A 23,152-nucleotide genomic window follows, 5' to 3' on the forward strand; every position below is an offset into this window, starting at 1 on the left:
ACCGTGTGTGCATGAATGTTGTTCAGACCCGCTTTGTTGCTTTTCTTTTCTTCGTGAACCGATGAATAAACATCTCACACCAGCTGGCCTTCCAAAATAACAAAACTGAAGTATGGCTTTATGTTTGAAATGATGAAACTGCTGGATATATTTATGTTGCTTGATATGTATTTTTTGTATTTTAAATGTAAGGGTTGTAGATTTGATGTGTGTGTGTGTGTTTAAGGTGTGAGATTACGTTAATGTGTTGTTTATTCACTATTAATAAATAAAGATTCAAGTTAAAATTTACATTTAACACTTTAAAACTTTAACAAGTTCAATAAAAATTACAACAAAAAATGCAAAGCACGACTTACATGTTTTTTTGGTATCACGAATGGAAAAGAACAAGTATTTGCCAGAAGGGCCTATTTATACAAAAAATTGGCTTAAAAATAAACAAAATGAAGATATGTCGCAAATTGGCTTGGGATATTTCAGCCATTGTACTTCATTGCTGACAGTTGCACCAGCATTTTGCAACAACAGGGTTACCGTCGAGCAGGGTTGCCCTCAAACGACATCCCCACCCCCGTGAACTGACCCAGAGGGGGAGGCTTCACCTTCACCAGCAGAGTCTTCAACGTCTAGTATGGCCAACTTGGAAACAGGACGGCGGTAGACACCCACATCTGTGCGCACTTCGGCTGAACGTGCTACACCATCTTTGCCGCGATGGAGCTCGATGACACGCCCTCTTTTCCATTGGCTTCTTGGAAGATCTGGGTCACAAATAAAAACAAGGCAGCCCACGTCCAACGGTTGTGATGGCAAACACCATTTCGTCCTTCTCGTCAGCTCAGGAAGATATTCACGCAGCCATTGATGCCACATGCCGTTCTTTAAGTTCTGCACCACACGCCACTGCTTTCGAAGACACATCAATCTGGGCTCATATGGTGCCGGAGTTTGGGTTGAATTAGTGCACCCAAGCAGAAAATGATTCGGGGTCAATGGTTCCGGGTCTTCGGGAGTCACATGTAGATGAGTCAAGGGTCTCGAATTGATGATGTTCTCTGCTTCGATTAGAAACGATTTTTGGAGCCTGCTCCTTCAACATGATGTACAATGCCTTCTTCACGGACTGCACAAGCCGTTCCCATACGCCGCCTTCACTTGGATTCAACGGAGTGTTGAATATCCATTTGATGCCCAGTGCCGTCAAACCTGAAGAGAGACTATTAGTATCCAAAAACATATCAATACCTTGTAATTCCTTTGCTATGCCAACAAAATTGGTCCCGTTGTCGCTTCTTATGGATACAGGGACACCTCTTCTATTAATGAAGTTGCGGATACACATCAGGCAAGCATCGCTGGATAGGTCTGTGGCAATCTCCAGGTGGATGGCACGGGTTGTAAAGCAGGTAAAAAGAGCAACCCACCTTTTCTCACGTTGACGGCGGATTCCAACACTTACTGGGCCAAAATAATCAAGTCCTGTGTATGTGAAGGCTCGAACGTATGGGGTCACCCTCTCCATCGGTAAGGCAGACATCTGGGGTTGACGTGGCCTGGCTCGACGAAGTTTGCAGGCGGAACAGTGGCTCTGGATGCTGTTTAATAGTTGACGCAGTGATGGCACCCAGTACTTTTGACGTATTTCGCTCATAGCAGTGGCAGTGTTGATGTGCAGGAACTTTCTGTGGTAGAATTCCACCAATAACCTGGTGAACCGATGATTTTTCGGCAAAATTATGGGCTGCCTGGCTTCCAGATTCAAAAAGGCAGCATTTTGGATTCTCCCAGACGCACGAATTAAGCCATCTTGGCCAACAAAGGGATTCAGCGACAATAATTGGCTGCTTTGGCTCACTGAGTGTTGTTTTTTCAGGTCCTCAAGTTCGTCTTCGTATTGTTGACGTTGCACATGACGGCACAGATAAGACACGGCATTCTCTTCTTCTTCCAGCGACAGATCACACAAGAACAACGCCTCACCTTTGATTTTACGCCTCATGTTTTGCACATACCGGAACACCCATGCCATAGCCCGTTTCAGCCTTCTGTAATTGGAAAAATTATCAATATTTGGAATGCACCAACATACCTTCTGAGCCACCAGAACTCTGTGCTTGGATCGCAGTTCTGAGCCACTTTCATCCTTTTTCATTTGATTGTGCACCTCACTCGGCCAATACGATTCCGCCTTCCGCAAAAACGTTGGTCCATTTTTCCAACGTCCTTCGGGTTCATATGGCTTGAACAGTTTTGAGCGAGTTCCTTCGTCTGCAGTGTTCTCGTTACCAGGGCACCACCTCCATTGTTCAATGCTGCTGCCGTCCAATATCTCAGCCACACGATTTGCCACATATTGCTTGTATTTTCGGTGATCTGACCGAATCCACTGTATCACCGTAAAAGAATCTGACCAAAAGAAAACATTATTAACACAGCACAAATGGTTTTTTAATATGGCCTCTTTCATTCGAACGCCCATTACAGCAGCTTGCAATTCCAGTTTTGGTATTGTGTGATACCGTGTCGGGGCACAGCTTTTTTTGCCCATTACAAACATCACTTTAACACCACTGACACTTACCACTCTCCAATATGCCACAACTGCCATAGCCTCTTCGCTTGCATCCACAAAGACATGTAGATCAACATTGCTGCTGCTAAAACCACCGGCGTAACATCTTGGAATCTTAAATTCCACCAATCTCGATAACTGCTCCAACCAGTACTTCCACTGGCTATAAATTTCTGACGGCAATTGCTCGTCCCAACTTACCCCACATTTCCAGACCTTCTGCATTAGCACCTTTGACGTCACCATAAAGTCGCACAGGAATCCGTATGGGTCGTATACGGACATATTTAGGCCGAGCATCTCCCTTCTTGTTGGCACCTTTATAAAATTTAATATATTTTTGTCCACTTTGGCCAAACGCAAATGAAAACAAAAATCATCTGTCTTTGGTGCCCAATGAATACCGAGTACCCGTTCTATGCTGTCACCAAAAAGAAAGTTGCCACTGTTCTCGCCATTGCCAGGATTATTACCACATAGTATTGCCACTCGTTCACTGTTGGATATTATGTTGCGAAGATGGAAACCACCGGATTTATGGATCCTTACCACTTCGCGAACAACATTAAGGGCTTCATCTTCAGTTTCGAAACAATCGACATAATCATCCACATAATGACGTTCGATGATACCATTTACGGCTCTTGGTGACTTTTCGATGTATTTTGTCGCATTTTTATTCTTGACATATTGGGCAATGGTTGGTGAACAGGTGGCTCCAAAAATAAGCCTTTCCATAACATAAGTGTCCACAGGCTGATCAGGATTGCCATCTCTCCACAGAAATCTTTGGCTATCTTGGTCTTTCCTGGCAATGGCGATCTGGTGAAACATCTCTTGTATGTCACCACATACAGCAATGGGGGATTCTCTAAATTTAAAAAGAATTGAAATTAATGAGTTATTAATGTCAGGACCAGGAAGTAAGGCTTTGTTTAATGAGAAGTTCATAACCTCGGCCGCCGCATCAAAAACCAGCCGAATTCCTTTTTTATTTGGATTTAGTACACCAAAATGGGGCAAATAAAAGGTCCGTTCGCGCATTATAGATTTTTCTTCATCCGATAATTTACGGCAATATCCTTTTTTAACATAATCTGCTATTTTATCGCAATATTCCATTTTATACTCACTGTCTTTTGCCATCTTACGTTCCACAGAGTACAAACGATTCAAAGCCATGTTGTATGAGTCAGGGATCGGTCTCACATCTTCTCTCCACAACAACGAACATTCATATCGGCCATTTACTTGCTTTGTGTTTGTTTCCAATATGCCCATTGCTCTCTCATCTTCTTTGGATTTTATAGGTTTCACGGGTATTTTGGTTCCAAGGGTCTCCACATCAAAATAACCACGCATCATATCGCTCAACTCCTTCAAAACATCATTTTGGTACACACACTTCCTTACGTGTAAAGCCCTCTTTATGTTTGTTGGTTCTTCACCAGGAATTGGTCCATATATAACAGCGCCTAATCTGGTGGTTGACACAATGGGTCCAAATTCGGATAAAAGTGTAGGCGTCTCAATGGGAACTGTTAGGAAGGAATGGGTTAAGCTTAAAATCATTTTTGGTTGAATATTAGAATAATCCCGCATATTTAAATTGGCGATTTTGTCACTTTTTTGGGATTTCATAAAATGAGCTATGTGGCAACTCTGTACTGGCAATGACATATCCGATGAAACGTAAACATTGGAAAGTAAGTATTTTCTGTTAAATTGGCCAACTCCACTGATGGTCACGCGAATTTTTTCCGTTTTCTGTGTTACGCGGTGAGTATTAAGCCATTGCAGCTCCAAGTGCTCAGGTTCTCCATGGAGTTCAAGTTCTCGTGCTATTTCCAGATCCAGCATAGAAACGTTGGCGCCGTCGTCAATAAAGGCGTAAGTGCTTATTGTTTTGTGCTGCCCATACAAAGTTATGGGTAAAATCTGGAAAAGCACATTATCGGGAGAATGAGCTGCATGGCAATTTCGTCTTTCGGTTTGTGGTCGTTGTGCTTCGGACGTGACCGTGCGGTTATTTTGTGTCCCACCCGTCGTGGACAAATGAGTTGGCTCGGTCGCTGGCTCCGGTTGTGATTGTGAAAGTGTACTGTGCAATAAATTGTTGTGTGGCTTTGGGCAATCATTAACGCCACAACGGCGTTTTGTGTGGCAAAATTTAACTTGATGTCCACGTTTTAAACAACAAAAACAAATCTTGAGCCCTTTTATAGTGTTCCATCTTTTGTCGATGGACATGTTTAAAAATTCTGTACAGTGTTTTATGTTAGTGCACTCACCCTTACATACTGGACATTGGCTGACAGTGACGTTGAAGTATTTTCGGTTTGGTGGCGGTGCAGTAGCAGCAAAATGGCGGCGGTTTGATGCGGCATTGGTCGAAGTTGACGGCAAGGTGTCATGGACGATATTGGCCAGGCGACGCAGTACTGATAGCCATTCTGCAAAGTCAACTATGGTGGCTGGTTGTTGTAATTGGAGGCATTTTTCGTCCCACTGCATTTGGCGGCTTGTGGAAAGTTTAGCGACCAGTTCGCTCAACAATGAAGGGTTGGAAAGATGGTGATCTCCCTTCACGTTCTTGACAAATGTGGCCATGTTCGAGATTTTGTTGGCGAAGTTAACCAGGGCTTCCAGGTTGTCATTGGCTAAAGGTGGAATGGCACGAACCTTTTCAATTTGGCTTCTAATCAGCTGTTCCGGACGACCAAAGGTTTCAAGCAGCGTTCGTATAATGGTGTCGACGTTGGCAGAATTACCTAGCAGCGATTCGACGGTTTCTCTGGCTCGACCCTTGATAGCATCTCTGAGGCGCATAATGTTGTGGAGGCTGTTATATCCAAATTCGGCTGTGGTGCTTTCGTACGCTTCATAAAAGGTTTGCCATTCTTCTGGAAGACCTGAAAATGTGGGGAGAGGATAAATTTTCTTGTGTGGAACAGATATAAAACTTTGTGGATACGAATTGTGGACAGACATATCCGAATTTATAGACCGTGATGGCGGCGGATATTGTGGCGTTGGCTGATAAACTTGCTGTTGTAGAGGCGACAGTTGTGGCGGCTGTTGTAGAAGATTCTGTGGCGGCTGATATTGTGACTGATTTGGTGGTGGCAGTGATGGCTGAGATGTTGGCAGTATTGGTTCTGGCATATTTGATGGCGGCTGTGGCAGCGTCGATGTAGGTAATGCGGACGTCAACGTCATTTGATTGGCTAACTGCGTTTCCACTTGTTTGGCAGTATTAACAAGTTGTGCTTGCATCTTCTTCGTTGATGCAATGTACTCACTTTGCATTACCTGCATTTGACGCTGCATCTGCTCCATTTGCACTCTCATTTGCTTCATGAACTCACCGACTTCATTTACAGGTTTTGATGTCCCGGCTGGTGAATTGGCTGCAGTTTTCTGGTGCTGTAATTGAGAAGGCGGATTAATCGTATTGACATGAGTAGTACCGTCCATTGGCTGTAGCTGTGGCTGTCTTTGTTGGCTTTTTGCTGGCGTATCTGACTTTGGTGAGTGGTTGACAGACATTTCGCTGACGTATTGCTGATATCGGGCTGGCGGGGTTCCTTTTGTGCTTCTGCTGCTTGTTCTTCTTGGCTGATCTTGACAATTGGACATAAACTTGGCTGAATCTCGATCACAAAGGTAAGTAACACAATTCACACAAAGGCTGGCTTGATTTTAATGCAAAATTTGGCAAAAATTTGAGGGCTGGCTTCTTCAAAATAAATTTTGCATTAAAAATAACACAAAATGTCCGTCCGTCCACGGCTTTTTTTAACGTTGTTTACTTGCCGCCAAACATATAACACAAAATGACTTTAAACATTGAATAAAATTGTTGCTTTTCTTTTCTTCGTGAACCGATGAATAAACGTCTCACACCAGCTGGCCTTCCAAAATAACAAAACTGAAGTATGGCTTTATGTTTGAAATGATGAAACTGCTGGATATATTTATGTTGCTTGATATGTATTTTTTGTATTTTAAATGTAAGGGTTGTAGATTTGATGTGTGTGTGTGTGTTTAAGGTGTGAGATTACGTTAATGTGTTGTTTATTCACTATTAATAAATAAAGATTCAAGTTAAAATTTACATTTAACACTTTAAAACTTTAACAAGTTCAATAAAAATTACAACAAAAAATGCAAAGCACGACTTACATGTTTTTTTGGTATCACGAATGGAAAAGAACAAGTATTTGCCAGAAGGGCCTATTTATACAAAAAATTGGCTTAAAAATAAACAAAAACAATAAACAAAATGAAGATATGTCGCAAATTGGCTTGGGATATTTCAGCCATTGTACTTCATTGCTGACAGTTGCACCAGCATTTTGCAACAACAGGGTTACCGTCGAGCAGGGTTGCCCTCAAACGACACGCTTGATATGCCGCTTGATCTAGAGGTTCTCTCTTGTAGCGCTGGACCTCACGCTCTAGATCATGTGGATCTACCTTAAGGCTTCTGGGCGGTGGGTATCTATCCACAAGATGATGATTTGGATGATTTCTGCGATAACAGCCCAAAAGGTATTGCTTAGACAGCATGTAGTTATGTCTTCGCACTGGTAGGATCTTTGTCTCCTGATGGAGGTGGTCCACATGAGAACTAAGGAGACAGCCCGTCGCAGTTCGACGGGCGGCATTCTGACAGATCTGAATATTATTCCACTGCGTGTCACAAAGTTGACGTGACCACACTGGCGCTGCATAACTTACCATAGACCGGCCAATTGCTTTGTACGTGGTCAGCAAGGTTTCTTTGTCTGCACCCCAAGTGCTGCAGGCGAGTGACTTGAGGACCTTGTTTCTACTTTTGACTTTATTGCAGATTGCTGTGGCATGTGGGGAGAAAGTGTAGGAGCTGTCAAATGTGACGCCAAGTATTTTGGGACACTTGATGGTCGGAATCATTTCTCCATCGACCATCACAGTTAGCTCAGTATTCACCTCACGCGTATTTGTAGTGAACAGTGTGGCTGAAGATTTGGTGGCGGATATCTTCAGATTTCTTGCAGCGAAATACGTACGTACGTGTTCGTAGACGTGTAGTCTTTGTGGTAGGCTATGCAGCGAATCCAAGAGCCCAATTAAGGGAGTCCCTCTCTCCATTAGTAAGAGTCATAAGATCATTCGCACTAAGCCTCTCAATAAACCTGAGAGCGATGCGTCTTCTATTATTCCAACCTCTTTAAGAGCGTGTTGGTTTGTCGGGGAATGTCGATGGCCTAGGCAAATTATAGACATGCGAAAATAGAAAATGTACTTTTTTTGCTTCTCCTGGATGATTACTCCAATAATTTTTTTACATACATATTGCAAAGGAAATCAGAAGTTCCAGCAAAATTTAAGATATTTATGGAAATGGTTGAAAACCAGACGAAAATAAGGATATGAGTATTGCGTTCTGATAATGGTTTAGAATTTTGTAATAGGGAGATGAGAAATATGTATATGGGAAAGCAATGACATTTTACACCAAACATCAGCCCCGTACACCCGCAACAAAATGGTAAAGCGGAGAGGATGAACCCTACCATTGTTGAAAAGGCCAGAACAATGATGATAGATGCCAACTTAAGAAAATGTTTTTGGGCAGAGAGCATAAATACTGCAACTTATTTATTAAACAGAACACCTCGCAAGAAGCATGAAGGAAAATCTTCTGAAGAAGTATGGTGCAACCAAGAGATTTCTTTATTGCATCTTCGAGTGTTCGTTGCGCAGCAATAGTGATGACTCCAAAATGACTCCAAAATGGCAATCCCATGGCAGCCGGTTGTACGCACCGGATTGACCCGATGGAATCTTCATCGGCAAGGGCTGCCGCCTCAGTGTACGTGTTCGTCTTTTTTCGTCATGGGAAAGGCACATCCCGGAGTGCCTTCTCCGTATGCTTCTGGTCCGTGCCGGGATTGAAAAGAACCCCGGACCCTGGTTCTGTTCCGTTTGCCAGAACCGCCTTCATCATAGGTCAGTGTCGGTGAGGTGTAACCGGTGCTTGGAGTGGGTACATTTCCGTTCTTCGCTACGGGAGTATAGTCATACTGGCTATGTCGCTAGGTGCTGTGCGAACATAGCCAGCAGTGGGTCACAAGCGTCGCCGTCGTCGCCTTCGGCGTCCTCGTCGTCGGACTATGTGACCCCCCCGACCTCTCCCGTACAGCAATTTATGCAACGACAGCACCCTAGCCCTACTATTGCCAGGCCAGTGTCGGGAAATGTATCGTTCTTGCAGTTAAACTGCAATGGACTGCGAGGCAAGATTGATGAGATTGTAGATTTTATGAGTCGGAAGAGCATATCGGTCGCAGCGATCCAGGAGACAAAGCTGACTAACACCTGCAGCTTGCACAGTTGTCACGGCTACAATGTGCTACGTAAGGATCGCTCAATGGAATGGAGGTGGGGGATTGGACTTCGTTATACACCATTCCGTGCAGTATAGACCTATCTCGCCTGCGCTTGACGCTAGTGACCCATACATGGAATGTATGGGGGTAGCAGTCAGGTCTGGTACTGCCGAGATAGAGATATACAACGTGTATATACCGCCGGTTGGTAGCTGTGTCCCGATTAATGGCCAGGCCTACAGCCCCGACATAAGTGGGTTGCTATCTGGCCATAGTCGTCTGGTTCTGGGGGATTTTAATGCACATCACTCGTCATGGCATTCTCCCCTAGGTAACGACCAGCGTGGCATAGCTTTGGCAGATCAGATAGATAGCTCCACGTTTTGCACGGTGAATGAGGATGCCCCCACTAGGATTACGAGGAGGTGCAGCAGCTCGCCAGACATCTCAATCGCATCCCCTGATCTCCTGAGTGACGTATCCTGGCAAGCCGTCATCTCTTTGGGGTCAGACCACCTCCCCATAATCCTCACCATCAACCGACTTCAATGAACTGCCACCCCCCTCTGATGTGCTTGTGGCCGAGAGGAAATTCCGAGACATCATCAACGCAGCAGCCGCTCGCTTTATACCAGCCGGTCGAATACCGCAAGTGCGACCCAATTTCCCGGCAAGCAGTGGTACTCGCATACGAGCGTGATGGGATTCGTGCTATGGACCCCGCTAACCCCAGAATCAGCGAGCTGAATCTGGAAATAAACAGGGTAGTCAACGAACATAAGCGGAATTTGTGGCTGGAACACTTGGAGCAATGTAAGTTAGACACCGGTGCAGGCAAACTGTGGGCCACTGTTAAGTCTCTCTCGAACCCCGGTAGACGGGACGACAGGACCTCAGTCACTTTTGGCGAGTTAACCGCAACTGATCCGAAGAGATGCGCCAGGTTGTTCAACCGTCAATTTATTGTGCATCCCGAGAGAGACAGGGCAAGGAGGAGAGCCATTCGCCGTATTCGTGGTCTCCGAGCCGATAAACAGCCATCACAATTTACCGTGGGCGAAGTTACGAATGTCATCCGTGGCGCCAAATCTTCCAAGGCGTTGGGCCCCGACGGAACCTCTACATTGATGCTGAAGAATCTGGATTTACTTGGAGTTGAGTACCTAACCACTGCCCTTAACCTGTCATTGAACACTCTTATAGTTCCCGATGTCTGGAAAATGGGCAGAGTGATCCCGCTACTGAAGCCTGGTAAAGACCCGAGTTTGGGGGAGTCGTACAGACCGATCTCCCTTCTCTCACCAGTGGCTAAGACGCTTGAGGCATTACTCCTCCCGAGCCTCGTAGGAGAATTTCCATTCGCCGAGCATCAACACGGATTTCGGAGACTGCACAGCACAACAACAGCTTTGCATGCCATCACCACACACATTTGCCGTGGCTTCAATCAGCCCAGGCCATGTGATAGGACGGTCCTCGTGGCACTGGACCTATCGAAGGTATACGACACGGTCAGCCATGCCAAATTATTTGAGGACATCGCCAACACGTCCCTCCAGCCAGGCCTGAAACGTTGGGTCGCGAATTATCTGTGTGGCCGCCAGTCATTTGTGGAATTTAGGGATAAGAAGTCAAAACACCGTAGAGTGAAACAGGGAGTTCCCCAAGGTGGGATGATATCTCCGACTCTTTTTAACCTCTACCTATCCTCCAGACGGCATAGAGATCGTATCATATGCGGACGACAGTACGATCATGGCACCCATTGATGACATCTGCGATAGGTTGAACGTCTACCTCAACGAGCTTGCCTCATATTTCGTTGCAAGAAATCTGAAGATATCCGCCACCAAATCTTCAGCCACACTGTTCACTACAAATACGCGTGAGGTGAATACTGAGCTGACTGTGATGGTCGATGGAGAAATGATTCCGACCATCAAGTGTCCCAAAATACTTGGCGTTACATTTGACAGCTCCTACACTTTCTCCCCACATGCCACAGCAATCTGCAATAAAGTCAAAAGTAAAAACAAGGTCCTCAAGTCACTCGCTGGCAGCACTTGGGGTGCAGACAAAGAAACCTTGTTGACCACGTACAAAGCAATTGGCCGGTCTGTGGTAAGTTATGCAGCGCCAGTATTCAGATCTTGCAGAATGCCGCCCTCCGAACTGCGACGGGCTGTCTCCTTAGTTCTCATGTGGACCACCTCCATCAGGAGACAAAGATCCTACCAGTGCGAAGACATAACTACATGCTGTCTAAGCAATACCTTTTGGGCTGTTATCGCAGAAATCATCCAAATCATCATCTTGTGGATAGATACCCACCGCCCAGAAGCCTTAAGGTAGATCTACACGATCTAGAGCGTGAGGTCCAGCGCTACAAGAGAGAACCTCTAGATCAAGCGGCATATCAAGCGGGTCTGAACAACATTCATGCACACACGGTAGCAGACGCGTTAATTGGCTACCGGGTGAATGTAGTTCTTGGAGAACGACCGCCACCCATTGCACCCGAAAAAATCGACCTCCCCCGGCAAACCAGAGTGGTTCTGGCTCAATTACGTTCAGGCAGATGCAGCCGCCTCAATTCCCACAGAGCTAGGATTGATGTTTGTCCCGATTGTAACCAGGGACCGCACGATACACGTCACCTGTTTAACTGCCCGGCCAGACCCACTCGACTCAGACCCAGATCCCTGTGAACGCACCCCATCTTAGTCGCGGAGTTCCTGGGTCTTGACACTCAACAGAATCAAGCAGACGAAAGAGAGTACACAATAAACTGCTACAACAACAACTCCAAAATGGGATCCGAGATCCAAGAAGTGTGCCATGCTTACCTACTGTGACACATCTAAAGCTTATAGATTACTAGCTGACCCGGGCCCGCTCTGCTGCGCCTTCTTTTACTTTATATGGAACAAAAGTTTCCTTGGAATATTTATTTTCGACAATTAAATATCTTTTAGTGAAATACCATGCAAACTTGACTAACAGTTTACCAATATAAGTGCCTTTATCTGAATCCCACATGATCTTTATTGGTGTATGAATTTAAGTATGGATGTAAGGTGTACTCCATTCTTAAAATACTTCATTTCAGCCCGATATTCTCATGATGTCTGATTTAGTGGTGTTTTCGGGGGAGAAGTGATCCCCCAGATACTTGGCCCAGAAAAAATATCAGCATCGTTCTCTTCTCTTAAACACCATTTATTTAAACCCCATATTGCCATTGGCTTAAGAGGAGTTTACAGGATGAGGCGTCCCCAAACACATGGCCCCAAAATACGTTATCAATTCGTTTGCTAATCTCTAATACCTTTCATTTGAGCCACATATTGGCATGGTCGAAAATTTTTTTCCTTTGGGGGTGTTTTGGGAAAGAGGTGATGCCCTAAATATATGGTCCTACATTTGGGTATCAAATTCGTATTCTACTCCCAAATACCTTTATTTGAGCCCCATATTGCTGTTTGTGGGATATTTTGGGAAAGGGGTAGACCCCCAGAAAATTGGTCCCAAAAATGGGTATCAATTCTTGCTCTACCCCCCAATACCTTTCATTTAAGCTTCACATTGACATGGTCGGTAAATATGCCCGATTTAGGGGTGTTTTGCGGTGGGCCCCTAAACACTTAGCCCGGAAAAAATATCATTGCACTCAAAATCGGATATCATATTCGTTTTCTAATCTCATTTAAACACCTTATTGCAAAAGTCAGCAAATGTGTCCGGTTTGGGGTATAGGCCCTAAAAACTATGAATATTTAGTTCCACTCTCTTTAAGACCCAAATTGTCTTGGCGAGCAAATATGTCCTATTTGTGGGTTGTCATGGTGGTGGGACGTCCGCTCGACTGTTGGCCCCTAATGTTGATATCAGATACGTGGTCTACTCCCACATACCTTTAATTTGAGCCCCATATTTCCATAGTCGGCAAACATGACCGGCTTGGGGGGTGTTTTGTGGGATAGGCGGCCACTCAGTGAGTTGGCTTTTCACTTTAAAAACCCTCTTATTTGAGTCTCATATTGCAATAGTCAGAAAGTACTTACTATTTGGGTGGAGTTGCGGGGGTGGGGTGGCCTCATAGACACTCCTCCCGAATATTGATATCAAATTCGTGCTTTACTCCCAAAGACCTTTCATTTGAGCCCCATATGCTATGGTCGTAAATTTGTCCCCTTTGGGGGATGTTTTTGGTGATAGGCGTTGGTGATAGACAGTTGGTCCCACATTTGGATATCAGATTCGTATTCTACATTCAAATACCTTTTATTGAAGCCCCATATTCCCATGGTCAGTAAATAAGTCCTGTTTGGGGGGTGTTTTGGTAAAGGGGTGGACCCCCAGAAACGTGGTCCCACATTTGGATATCAAATTCGTATTCTACTCGCAAATACCTTTCATTTGAGTCCCATATTGCCATGATCGGTAAATATGTCCGATTTGGGGGTGTTTTGGGGGTTGGTTGGTGTTGTGGGGTGGCCCCATAGACACTTTTCTCGAATATTGATATCAGATTTGTGCTTTACTCCCAAAGACATTTCATTTGAGCCCCATATTGCTATGGTCGTAAATTTGTACCCTTTGGGGGAGGTTTTTGGGGAGAGGCGGCCCCCAAACACTTGGTCTCATATTTGGATATCAGATTCTAATTATACACTCAAATACCTTTTATTGCCATGGTCAGTAAATAAGTCCTGTTTGGGGGGTGTTTTGGGGAAGGGGTGGACCCCAGAAACGTGGTCCCACATTTGGATATCAGATTCGTATTCTACTTGCAAATATCTTTCATTTGAGTCCCATATTGGCATGGTCGGTAAATATGTCCGATTTAGGGGTGTTTTGGGGGTTGGGGTGGTCCCCCTAGCACTTGGTTCGACAAATGAATATCAGATACGTTTTCTTATCCTAAATACCTTTCATTTGAGTCACATATTGTCGTGATTGCTCTAAATATATGTTTGGTAGGTTTTAGGGTGGGGCGGCCCCCCTAGGTACCCCATCCGAAATTTGGATACCAAATTTTTATTTTTAGGGCTATATGAGAGCACACAAAATTTCGCTTAAATCGCACCACCCATCTCCGAGATCTGGCGTTTTTGAAAATTAGGGTAAGGGGGAGGGTCCGCCCCCCTTCAGATATCAAAAAATGTAGTACCCTATTTTCACCACGGTATCATTATGCACCATCTGTGAAAATTTCAAGAAAATCGGTTCAGCCGTTTCTGAGTCTATAAGGAACACACAAACATACAAACAGACACAAATTGATTTTTATATATAAGATATGATACTAAGTTAAATAAAATGTATATAAGACCGTATGTATTTTGGAAGACGTTATGAATTTCACACTGAATCAGGTGCAAATGTCATTGAAGATTTGAAAGCACAGGATGATGAGAATTTAGTGAGGATTATTCTGGATTAAAATTCACATCAATCTGAAGATAATTAATTTCAACGTGAGACAAACGTGTTCAAGAAAATGAAGAACAAGAAGATAGTGCTTTGGAAACGATGAGGATTTTAAGGAAACTCGAGTAAAAACCGACGAAGGGCAAATTATTAGAAAATCCACAATAATATCACGTCAAACTGATATGAGTGACAACATAATATTTGTCACTTTTGGAATCACAGACAAACCAGGTTATTATTCAGAAGCGGTTACATGTAAAGAGAACATTTTTTGGAAACGAGCTATTGTTTAATAGTTTGAAAGAAAATAATACCTGGGAAGTTGTTGGTCCGGATAAAGTAAAATGGGGTACCACAAATGGATTTTAAGATTCAAAGAGATGATAACGGTAACATAGCTCGGCATAATGATTGCCTGAAGTTCTGTTGACTATAATGAAACATATTCTCCTGTTGTGCGACAAAGATCACTCCGGTATTTATTCTCCATAGCAGTTGAGTTTAATCCTCCGATGAATCACGTAGATGTCGAACTTCTCTATAACGAATACTTCTCTGTAACGAATTAGGCGCAAGTTGAAATTTTCATTCACACAAATTAATCATTCTATATCGAATTTTTTGGTTAACATTTTTTTTATTAAAGTTAACTGTTTGCCCTTTCTTTTTTGGTCTTAGAATCTTATTGAGATTCCATTGCAGGATATTGTCCGGCTTTAGACCATTGTTTAATTTCGTGGGGTAGTATCAACACTAATAAGCGGGGCCAAGCCCTGGCAGAGTTCTTGAATACTAACGACCTAATAACACTTATTATTGGTAACACCGCTACCTTTGTTAAAAGGATTAGGGAGGAGGTATTAGATGTGTCGAAATATTCGGAAAATCTTATCGCTGAGGTTCATGATTGGAGGATGTCCATGGAACACTTTTTCGCTGACCGTCGCCACATTAGGTGTTCCTTTTTCACCGATTCAGAATAAACTTCACCCACAACCGGCAGATTCCAAATAAAAACACAAGGCTTAAATTCCGTTTGGCAAATTAAAGATTTTATTTGATGGTTAATGAGTGATCGTTGTTGTTAACAATGCCGTTGATGTTCACGTTGTTGATGTTGTTAACATAGGGGTTGTTTATTCTCTTTAAGCAAATATTAAATTGAAAGGAAAACAGGTAATAATAAACATTTTAAAATGAATTTAACACAATAAAATTATGAAAATTTAAACTTTATACAAAGCACTTGACTCACTTATTTTTTTTACTATGGCGACAAAAGAGGCTAATAAAGGGCTAACAGGCTTATTTATACCAATGAGATGATTATAAATTACAACAAAAAATAAATAAACAAAATGACGTTGTTGGCTGGGGAAATTTCTCCATTTCTCCGAATTGTTGACAGTTGATTCAAATATTGGTAACACCAGGGTTACCCTCACCAACATCCCCACCCCCGTGAACTGACCCAGAGGGGAGGCTTCACCATCATGCGCTTCAACGTCAAGGACAGCTAATCTCGAAACAGGACGACGATATACACCAGCACTAGTACGGACCTCAGCTGATCTTGCCACACCATCTTTGCCATGGAACAATTGGATGACTCGACCTCTCTTCCATTGACTTCTCGACAGCTCACCATCACACAAGAAGACTAGGCATCCCACTTTCATTGGCTGAGAAGGCAGACACCATTTTGTGCGTCGGGTCAAATCTGGCAGATACTCATGCACCCACTGATTCCACAAGCCATTTTTCATGTTCTGAAACACTCGCCATTGTTTTTTTAAGCACATTAGCCTTGGCTCAAAAGGTGCTGGTGTATGAGTTGAGTTGGGACATCCAAGAATGAAATGATTGGGTGTCAATGGCTCGGAATAATCAGGAGAAACAGGAATATGAGTTAAAGGCCTCGCATTCACCATATTCTCCGCCTCTATGAGCAGAGCTTGAAGGGTTTCCAATTTGGGCGCATGTTCCTTCAACATCGCATACAAGGCCTTCTTCACCGACTGGACTAAGCGTTCCCAAACGCCGCCTTCACTAGGGTTGTTTGGTGTATTGTAGACCCATTTAATGCCAAGAGCCGTCATACTTGAACGAAACGAATCATTAATATCGAGAAAATTAGACGTACCTTGGAGCTCTTTGGCGATGCCAACAAAATTTGTCCCATTGTCGCTTCGAATCATCACTGGAACGCCCCTTCGGTTGATGAAATTCCGTATACAAAGCAGACAGGCATCGCTAGACAGATCGGTGGAGATTTCAAGATGGACGGCTCGGATGGTTAAACAGGTAAATAGGGCTACCCATCTCTTTTCTTTACGACGGCGAATGGTAACATTGACAGGGCCAAAATAGTTAAGGCCGGTATATGAAAAAGGTCGCACATATGGGGTAATACGATCCACAGGTAATGGAGCCATTTGCGGTTGTGTAGGCTTAGCTCGACTAACATTGCACATAGGACATCTGAGCTTGATTTTATTCAAAAGCTGACGAAGAGATGGCACCCAAAACCTTTGTCGAACTTCGCTCATAACTGTGGCAACATTGATGTGGCAAAAACGAACGTGGTAGGATTCCACTAAAAGGCTGGTAAACAGGTGATTTTTAGGTAGAATTATCGGCCTTCTGGCATCGAGAGACAAGAAAGTGGCATTATCAATTCTTCCGGAAACACCTAACAGACCATCGGTGTCCATGAACGGATTTAATGATTTGAGTTCGCTCTTTTCTGACAACCTTTGTCTTGTAGCAAGATCGGCTAAATCGTCTCCAAACATCTCTTGTTGTACTTGCTTACAGAGATACTTCTCTGCTTCTTCTTCCTCATCAACTGACAGCTCTCCAGATCTACCAGCACTTTGTTTTAATTTGCACCTCAAATTATGCATGTACCGAAGCACCCACGCCATAGTCCTTTTTAATGTGCTATATTTCGAAAAACGATTAATATCAGGTACAACTGAATGTACTTGCCTTGCCACCAGCACTCTATACTTTGAACGAAGTTCCACTTTACTTCGATCAGCACCTGAATTTGTTTTTGTTTCATTCGGCCCCTCCACCTCATTTTTCATTAAAAAATTTGGGCCATTTTTCCATCTTCCGTTCGGGTCATATTCTTTGGTTAGATTTGCCCTTGTTGCCTCATCTGCGGGATTATTTGGACCTGGACACCACCTCCATTGTTCCACCTGACTGCTTTCTAAAATTTCCGCCACTCGATTTGCCACGTATTGTTTGTACATCCTGTGGTCGGACCTGATCCACTGCAGCACCGTTGTAGAATCTGTCCAAAAAACAATATTTTTAATCGATTTTTTATGGTTTTTCATAATTAATTCTTTAAGCCGTATTCCCATGACGGCGGCCTGTAATTCCAACTTGGGTGTTGTGTGGAATCTAGTTGGGGCACAACTTGTCTTGCCCATCACAAAAATTACTTTGATATCACTACTTACCACACGCCAATAACCCACCGCAGCCATTGCATCCTCACTAGCGTCAGTAAATATGTGAAGTTCGACATCATTATTATGGTATGTTGGATTATAATACCTTGGCACATTGAATTTTACAATATTTGGCAATTGGGCTAACCAAAACTTCCAGCGGCCATATATTTCTTTAGGGAGCTCTTCATCCCATTGTATACCAGACTTCCACACACTTTGCATTATAATTTTCGACGTCACCATAAAGTCACTCACAAAACCAAACGGGTCGTAGATCGACATATTTAAACACAACATCTCTCGTTTGGTTGGAATTTTTTTACCACTTAATATTCGTCCGTCCACTTTATTTAGTTTTAAATCAAAACAAAAGACATCTGTTGCGGGTACCCATCGAATACCGAGTATTCGTTCTACTCCATCATAACAAAAGGTGTTGCACTACTACCTTTATCGCCATCGGGGTTACCACACTCATCAAGCACTTTTTTCGAGTTGGATTTTATGCCATGTAAGTGGAATCCCGCAACTTTGTGAATTTTGATGACTTCTTTTAATATTTTGACTGCATCTTCTTCGGACTGAAAACAGTCGACATAGTCATCCACATAATGACGATCTGTGATACCACGAACGGCTCTAGGGAGTGTATCCAAAAATTTTTTGGCATTTAAATTTTTCACAAATTGGGCAATTGTGGGGGAACAAGTGGCACCGAATATCAGACGCTCCATGACATATATGTCCACTGGCGAATTCACATCTCCATTCCTCCATAAAAATCTTTGGCAGTTTTGGTCTATTTTCGTTACACCAATTTGATGAAACATTTCCTTTATATCTCCGCATACTGCAATTGGGCCTTCTCTAAATTTAAAAAGAGTGGTAATTAGTGGATTATTTATGTCTGGGCCTGATATTAGGGCCTTGTTCAAAGAAAATTCTTTAATTTAAGCGGCGGCATCAAATACAAGACGAATACCTTTTTTGTTGGGATTTTTCACACCAAAATGTGGAATATAAAAAACACGATCATATTTGGCTTCTTTTTCTTCAGTTGTAAGTTTCCGACAGTATCCTTTCTTAATATAATCATCGATTTTTGCTTTGTATTCGATTCCATACTCACGATTTTTAGCCATTTTTTGCTCGATGCTATATAAACGTCTTAGTGCCATGTCGTATGACTCCGCTATTAGTGGTACATTCTCCTTCCATAAAAGAGGACATTCGTATCTGCCATTTACCCACTTTGTAGCCTTGTTCAATAACTGCATCGCCCTTTCGTTCTCCTTTGAAATCTCCTACATCAAAATAACCACGCATCATGTTGTTCATATCTTCGAGTAGATTATTTTCAGTTTTTGAACACCTACGAAAATGCAAAACATGTTTATTAGTGTTATTTTTATCACCTGGTATCGGTCCATATAAAATAGCTCCCAATCTTGTTATTGTAACGATAGGCCCAAATTCACTTATAAGACGTGGAACTTCTAAGGGAACGGTCAAAAATGAGTGTTGCAGGCTCAAGATCATCATTGGTCGCACGTTAGAATAATCATGCACGGGAAATTTTGAGATTTTTTCACATTCCTGGGATTTTAAAAAATGAGCCATGTGGCAACTCTGCACTGGCAATGACAGATCAGCTGATAAATAAATATTGGAAATTGTATATTTATCTTTGTAGTGGCCAATTCCACTAATCGTAATATTAATTTTTTCGGTGTTTTGTGAAGTGCGGTGATTATTTAGCCACTGAAGTTCCGAAAAATCTCTTTCGCCATGTATATTTAGCTCGTTTGCAATGTCTGTATGCAGCATTGATACATTTGCTCCGTCGTCAACAAACGCGTAGATCGTGAGTTGTTTTTGCCTACCGTATATTGTTATGGGCAGAATTTGGAACAATACGTTTTCGGTGTGGCATGTTGCATGGCAATTTCTTCTTGCGTCTAATTGCGATTCGGTTTGTTGTGTTATTGCGTCGGTATTCATGTTGGGTTGTGACAAAACGGCTGATGAAGACTCCAATGCCGGAAAAGTTTTGTGCAATAGTGAGTGATGTGGTTTTTGGCAGCCATTTACCCCACAACGTCCTTTTTGGTGGCAGTTTTTTACTTGATGTCCTCTCTTTAAGCAACTGAAGCATGTTTTAATTTGCTTCACTTTGCTCCAACGGTCATCCAGTGACATCTGTAAAAAAGTTGGACAATTTTTAATGTCTTTGCACTCACCATTACAAACTGGACATTGATAACCAGAAGAAACTCCAACGCAGGCAAATTTTCGGGTGGATGTTTGTGAAGTAGTTGTTGGTACATGGCGGCGATTAGCAGATGTGCTTGCAATTGGCAATGTGTCGTTGACCATATTGGCTAGGCGGCGTAGTGTAGAAAGCCAATTTGCAAAATCAACGATAGTGGCTGGTTCCTGAAGCTGCAGACATTTTTCTGCCCACTGCATTTGGCGATTGGTTGACAGCTTGGACACTAATTCACTTAGAAGCGAAGGATTTGTTAAATGGTGCTCACCTTTGGCGTTCTTTAGAAATGTGGCCATGTTGCATTTTTTGTTGGCGTAATTGACGAGTGCCTCAAGATTGTCATTGGCTATTGGTGACACCGACCTTACTTTCTCAATTTGGCTCCTGATCAACTGTTCCGGTCGGCCAAATGTTTCTTGCAGCAGTTCCAAAATGGCGGCGACGTTGCTTGAATTACCTAAGAGGGATTCTACAGATTCCTTTGCTCGGCCCTTTAACGAATCTCTCAGGCGCATTATGTTGTGTAAGTTGGAGTATCCAAATTCAGTGGTTGTGCTTTCAAATGATTCGTAAAATGTCTGCATTCTTCGGGAAGGCCTGTAAAAATAGGTAATGGATAAATTTTCTTCTGAGGCAAATGTAATGAATTTTGTGAGTGTGAACTGTGGACAGACATATGTGAGGTTATGGATGATCCTGGTGGCGGTTGGTGATACGATGTGCGGTCTGGTGAATTTAATGGCTCTTGCGTCTCACTTGTTGGCAAATGTGAAGATGGTGGGTTATGACTTACGTGCAGCTGCGGTGTTTGGCTTTGTGTTTGCTGTAATAGTGATATCAAAGAAGGCATTGCAGACAGTGATTGTAAATTGGTGAATTGTTCTTGCATTTGTTTGGCGGTATTTTGCATTTGTTGTGTCGAAGCAAGAATCTCTGTCTGCATTGCCTGCATTTGACGTTGCATTTGCTGCATTTGTGCATTGACGTGTTTCTTCAACTCAATAATTTCATTTGCAGGTTTTGGAACTGAGGCTTGCGAATTGACTGGTGTCTTTTGATGCTGTGAAGAAGAAGAAGAATTAACATTATTGAGGTTGGCTGGAGGTGTACTGGTCGAAGCGGCATTTAAGGGTTCGTTTTGAGGGTTGTGAGACGGCGTTTTTGCTTTCGGCGAATGGGTAAGCGACATATCGTATATCTCAGAATCAAAACGGGCTGGAGGAATTCCTTGGGTGTTTCGGCCACTGGTTCTTTTCTTCGTCTGATTGTCGGACATAAAAACAGCAAAGACGTAACACTTTCGACGATTTCACAAACAAATGAAAAAATAAAGAATAAAGATGTTCCTTTGTCACCGATCCAGAATAAACTTCACCCACAACCGGCAGATTCCAAATAAAAACACAAGGCTTAAATTCCGTTTGGCAAATTAAAAGATTTTATGTGATGGTTAATGAGTGATCGTTGTTGTTAACAATGCCGTTGATGTTCACGTTGTTGATGTTGTTAACATAGGGGTTGTTTATTCTCTTTAAGCAAATATTAAATTGAAAGGAAAACAGGTAATAATAAACATTTTAAAATGAATTTAACACAATAAAATCATGAAAATTTAAACTTTATACAAAGCACTTGACTCACTTATTTTTTTTACTATGGCGACAAAAGAGGCTAATAAAGGGCTAACAGGCTTATTTATACCAATGAGATGATTATAAATTACAACAAAAAATAAATAAACAAAATGACGTTGTTGGCTGGGGAAATTTCTCCATTTCTCCGAATTGTTGACAGTTGATTCAAATATTGGTAACACCAGGGTTACCCTCACCAACATTAGGTTTAGAATAGCACGACCAGCGCCGAATCCGATAAGCTTCCCTAATAAGTTGAAACCATCTGGCCAAAATTCGGAAGACTACTCAGAAGAGAACTAGGGCAAGATAATTTGGATTGTCCAAGAATAGAAAACATTGACAACAATGTCAACAGAATTACGACTGCACTGGTGGAGTCTTTCGAAGATATGTGTCCTCTTCGGGAAAGGAAATCCGCCCAAGAAAAACCCTGGACGACCAAAGAAATTCAAAATATTGGGAAAGAGGTCCGCAAACTTTTTAAAAGAGCACGTCGTAAAAAAACAGAAGTTTATTGGGATGTATATTACACACTACTCAAGGAATACAATAAGTTTACCAAAGCGGCAAAACGTGCCTCCTGGAAGCATTTCTGCGAAAAGGTCAATAGCGTTAATGACGCCACCAAGATGAAAAAGTTTATCTCAAAAACCCATGTCCAAACTGAAACTTTAGAAGACGACATGGGAGTGAGAGCAGAGTCAACGGTGGACATGTTGAGGCTTTTGATGAAAACCCATTTTCCAAAGGAAAACGCATTTTCCATAGAATACGACGGAACTCACGGAGACACCGTAATATTGGAATAATGATGTTGATCGAAGGTTTATCATAATGGAATTTATGGTCAAGGAAGCCCTGAGGAGCTCCAAACCATTTAAGACACCCGGACCTAATATAATATTTCCGGCGTTACTAGAAAAGGAGGCCGACTATCTGGCGCCTCATCCGGCCACTATTTTTGCAGCGTACCTAGCAGAGATGGCCTGTCAGAAACAGTGACGTATATGACATACATTTCCGACGTATATTACATACGTCGAAAACGTCGTAAACCTAGCCCAAAAACTAGGTTTCTGACAGAAAAAAAAATTCGAACGAAAATATGTCGAATTTTTGATCTGATTAACTAAAAATTTTGTCACTTGACACTTCCTCAGATGTCATGTATTTTTAACATATGTCGTTTACAACAGCTTTCAAAAAGCGAATTAAAACGGGAGAAGCAAATAATTTTGCAAAAGGATGCAAAATAATTGCAATTTCTAAATATAATTGATGAAAACTAATAATTTATTGATTTTTTGCTTCACAAAAAAATCCTTAAACGTTACTTTATAAATTGACTTGAAATTTGCGTATATTTCCAATTTATTGTGTGAAAAATG

At 42.5% G+C, this 23,152-nt stretch overlaps 3 protein-coding genes across 5 annotated transcripts; all 3 read right to left on the minus strand.

Moving 5' to 3' along the window:
• Positions 1 to 961: 961 nt before the first annotated feature.
• On the minus strand, positions 962 to 1,654 carry LOC131996980 (uncharacterized). The gene has a single exon (XM_059367195.1). It carries the CDS (start codon positions 1,652 to 1,654, stop codon positions 962 to 964), a length of 693 nt encoding a protein of 230 aa, XP_059223178.1.
• A 210-nt stretch (positions 1,655 to 1,864) lies between these two features.
• Positions 1,865 to 6,973, minus strand: LOC131995356 (uncharacterized). 2 transcript variants are annotated; one of them, XM_059364007.1, is made up of 2 exons: positions 2,105 to 6,973; positions 1,865 to 2,048 (listed from the first exon to the last, which is right to left on the minus strand). In XM_059364007.1, the coding sequence occupies exons 1-2, from the start codon at positions 6,212 to 6,214 to the stop codon at positions 1,992 to 1,994; spliced, it is 4,167 nt and encodes a 1,388-aa protein (XP_059219990.1). In that variant the 5' UTR covers positions 6,215 to 6,973; the 3' UTR covers positions 1,865 to 1,991. The 2 variants fall into 2 exon arrangements, with proteins under 2 accessions (XP_059219990.1, XP_059219994.1); XM_059364011.1 differs by lacking the exon at positions 1,865 to 2,048 and having other exon boundaries at positions 2,306 to 2,409; positions 2,585 to 6,973.
• Positions 6,974 to 15,418: 8,445 nt separating this feature from the next.
• Positions 15,419 to 21,010, minus strand: LOC131998525 (uncharacterized). 2 transcript variants are annotated; one of them, XM_059370859.1, is made up of 3 exons: positions 20,921 to 21,010; positions 20,099 to 20,724; positions 15,419 to 17,692 (listed from the first exon to the last, which is right to left on the minus strand). In XM_059370859.1, exons 2-3 carry the CDS (start codon positions 20,709 to 20,711, stop codon positions 15,615 to 15,617), a joined length of 2,691 nt encoding a protein of 896 aa, XP_059226842.1. In that variant the 5' UTR covers positions 20,712 to 20,724; positions 20,921 to 21,010; the 3' UTR covers positions 15,419 to 15,614. The 2 variants fall into 2 exon arrangements, with proteins under 2 accessions (XP_059226842.1, XP_059226843.1); XM_059370860.1 differs by lacking the exon at positions 20,921 to 21,010 and having other exon boundaries at positions 20,099 to 20,726.
• Between the last annotated feature and the right edge of the window lie 2,142 nt (positions 21,011 to 23,152).

The sequence above is a fragment of the Stomoxys calcitrans genome, chromosome 1 (genome assembly GCF_963082655.1).
Source record: "Stomoxys calcitrans chromosome 1, idStoCalc2.1, whole genome shotgun sequence".
In the NCBI taxonomy this organism is placed as follows: domain Eukaryota; kingdom Metazoa; phylum Arthropoda; class Insecta; order Diptera; family Muscidae; genus Stomoxys; species Stomoxys calcitrans.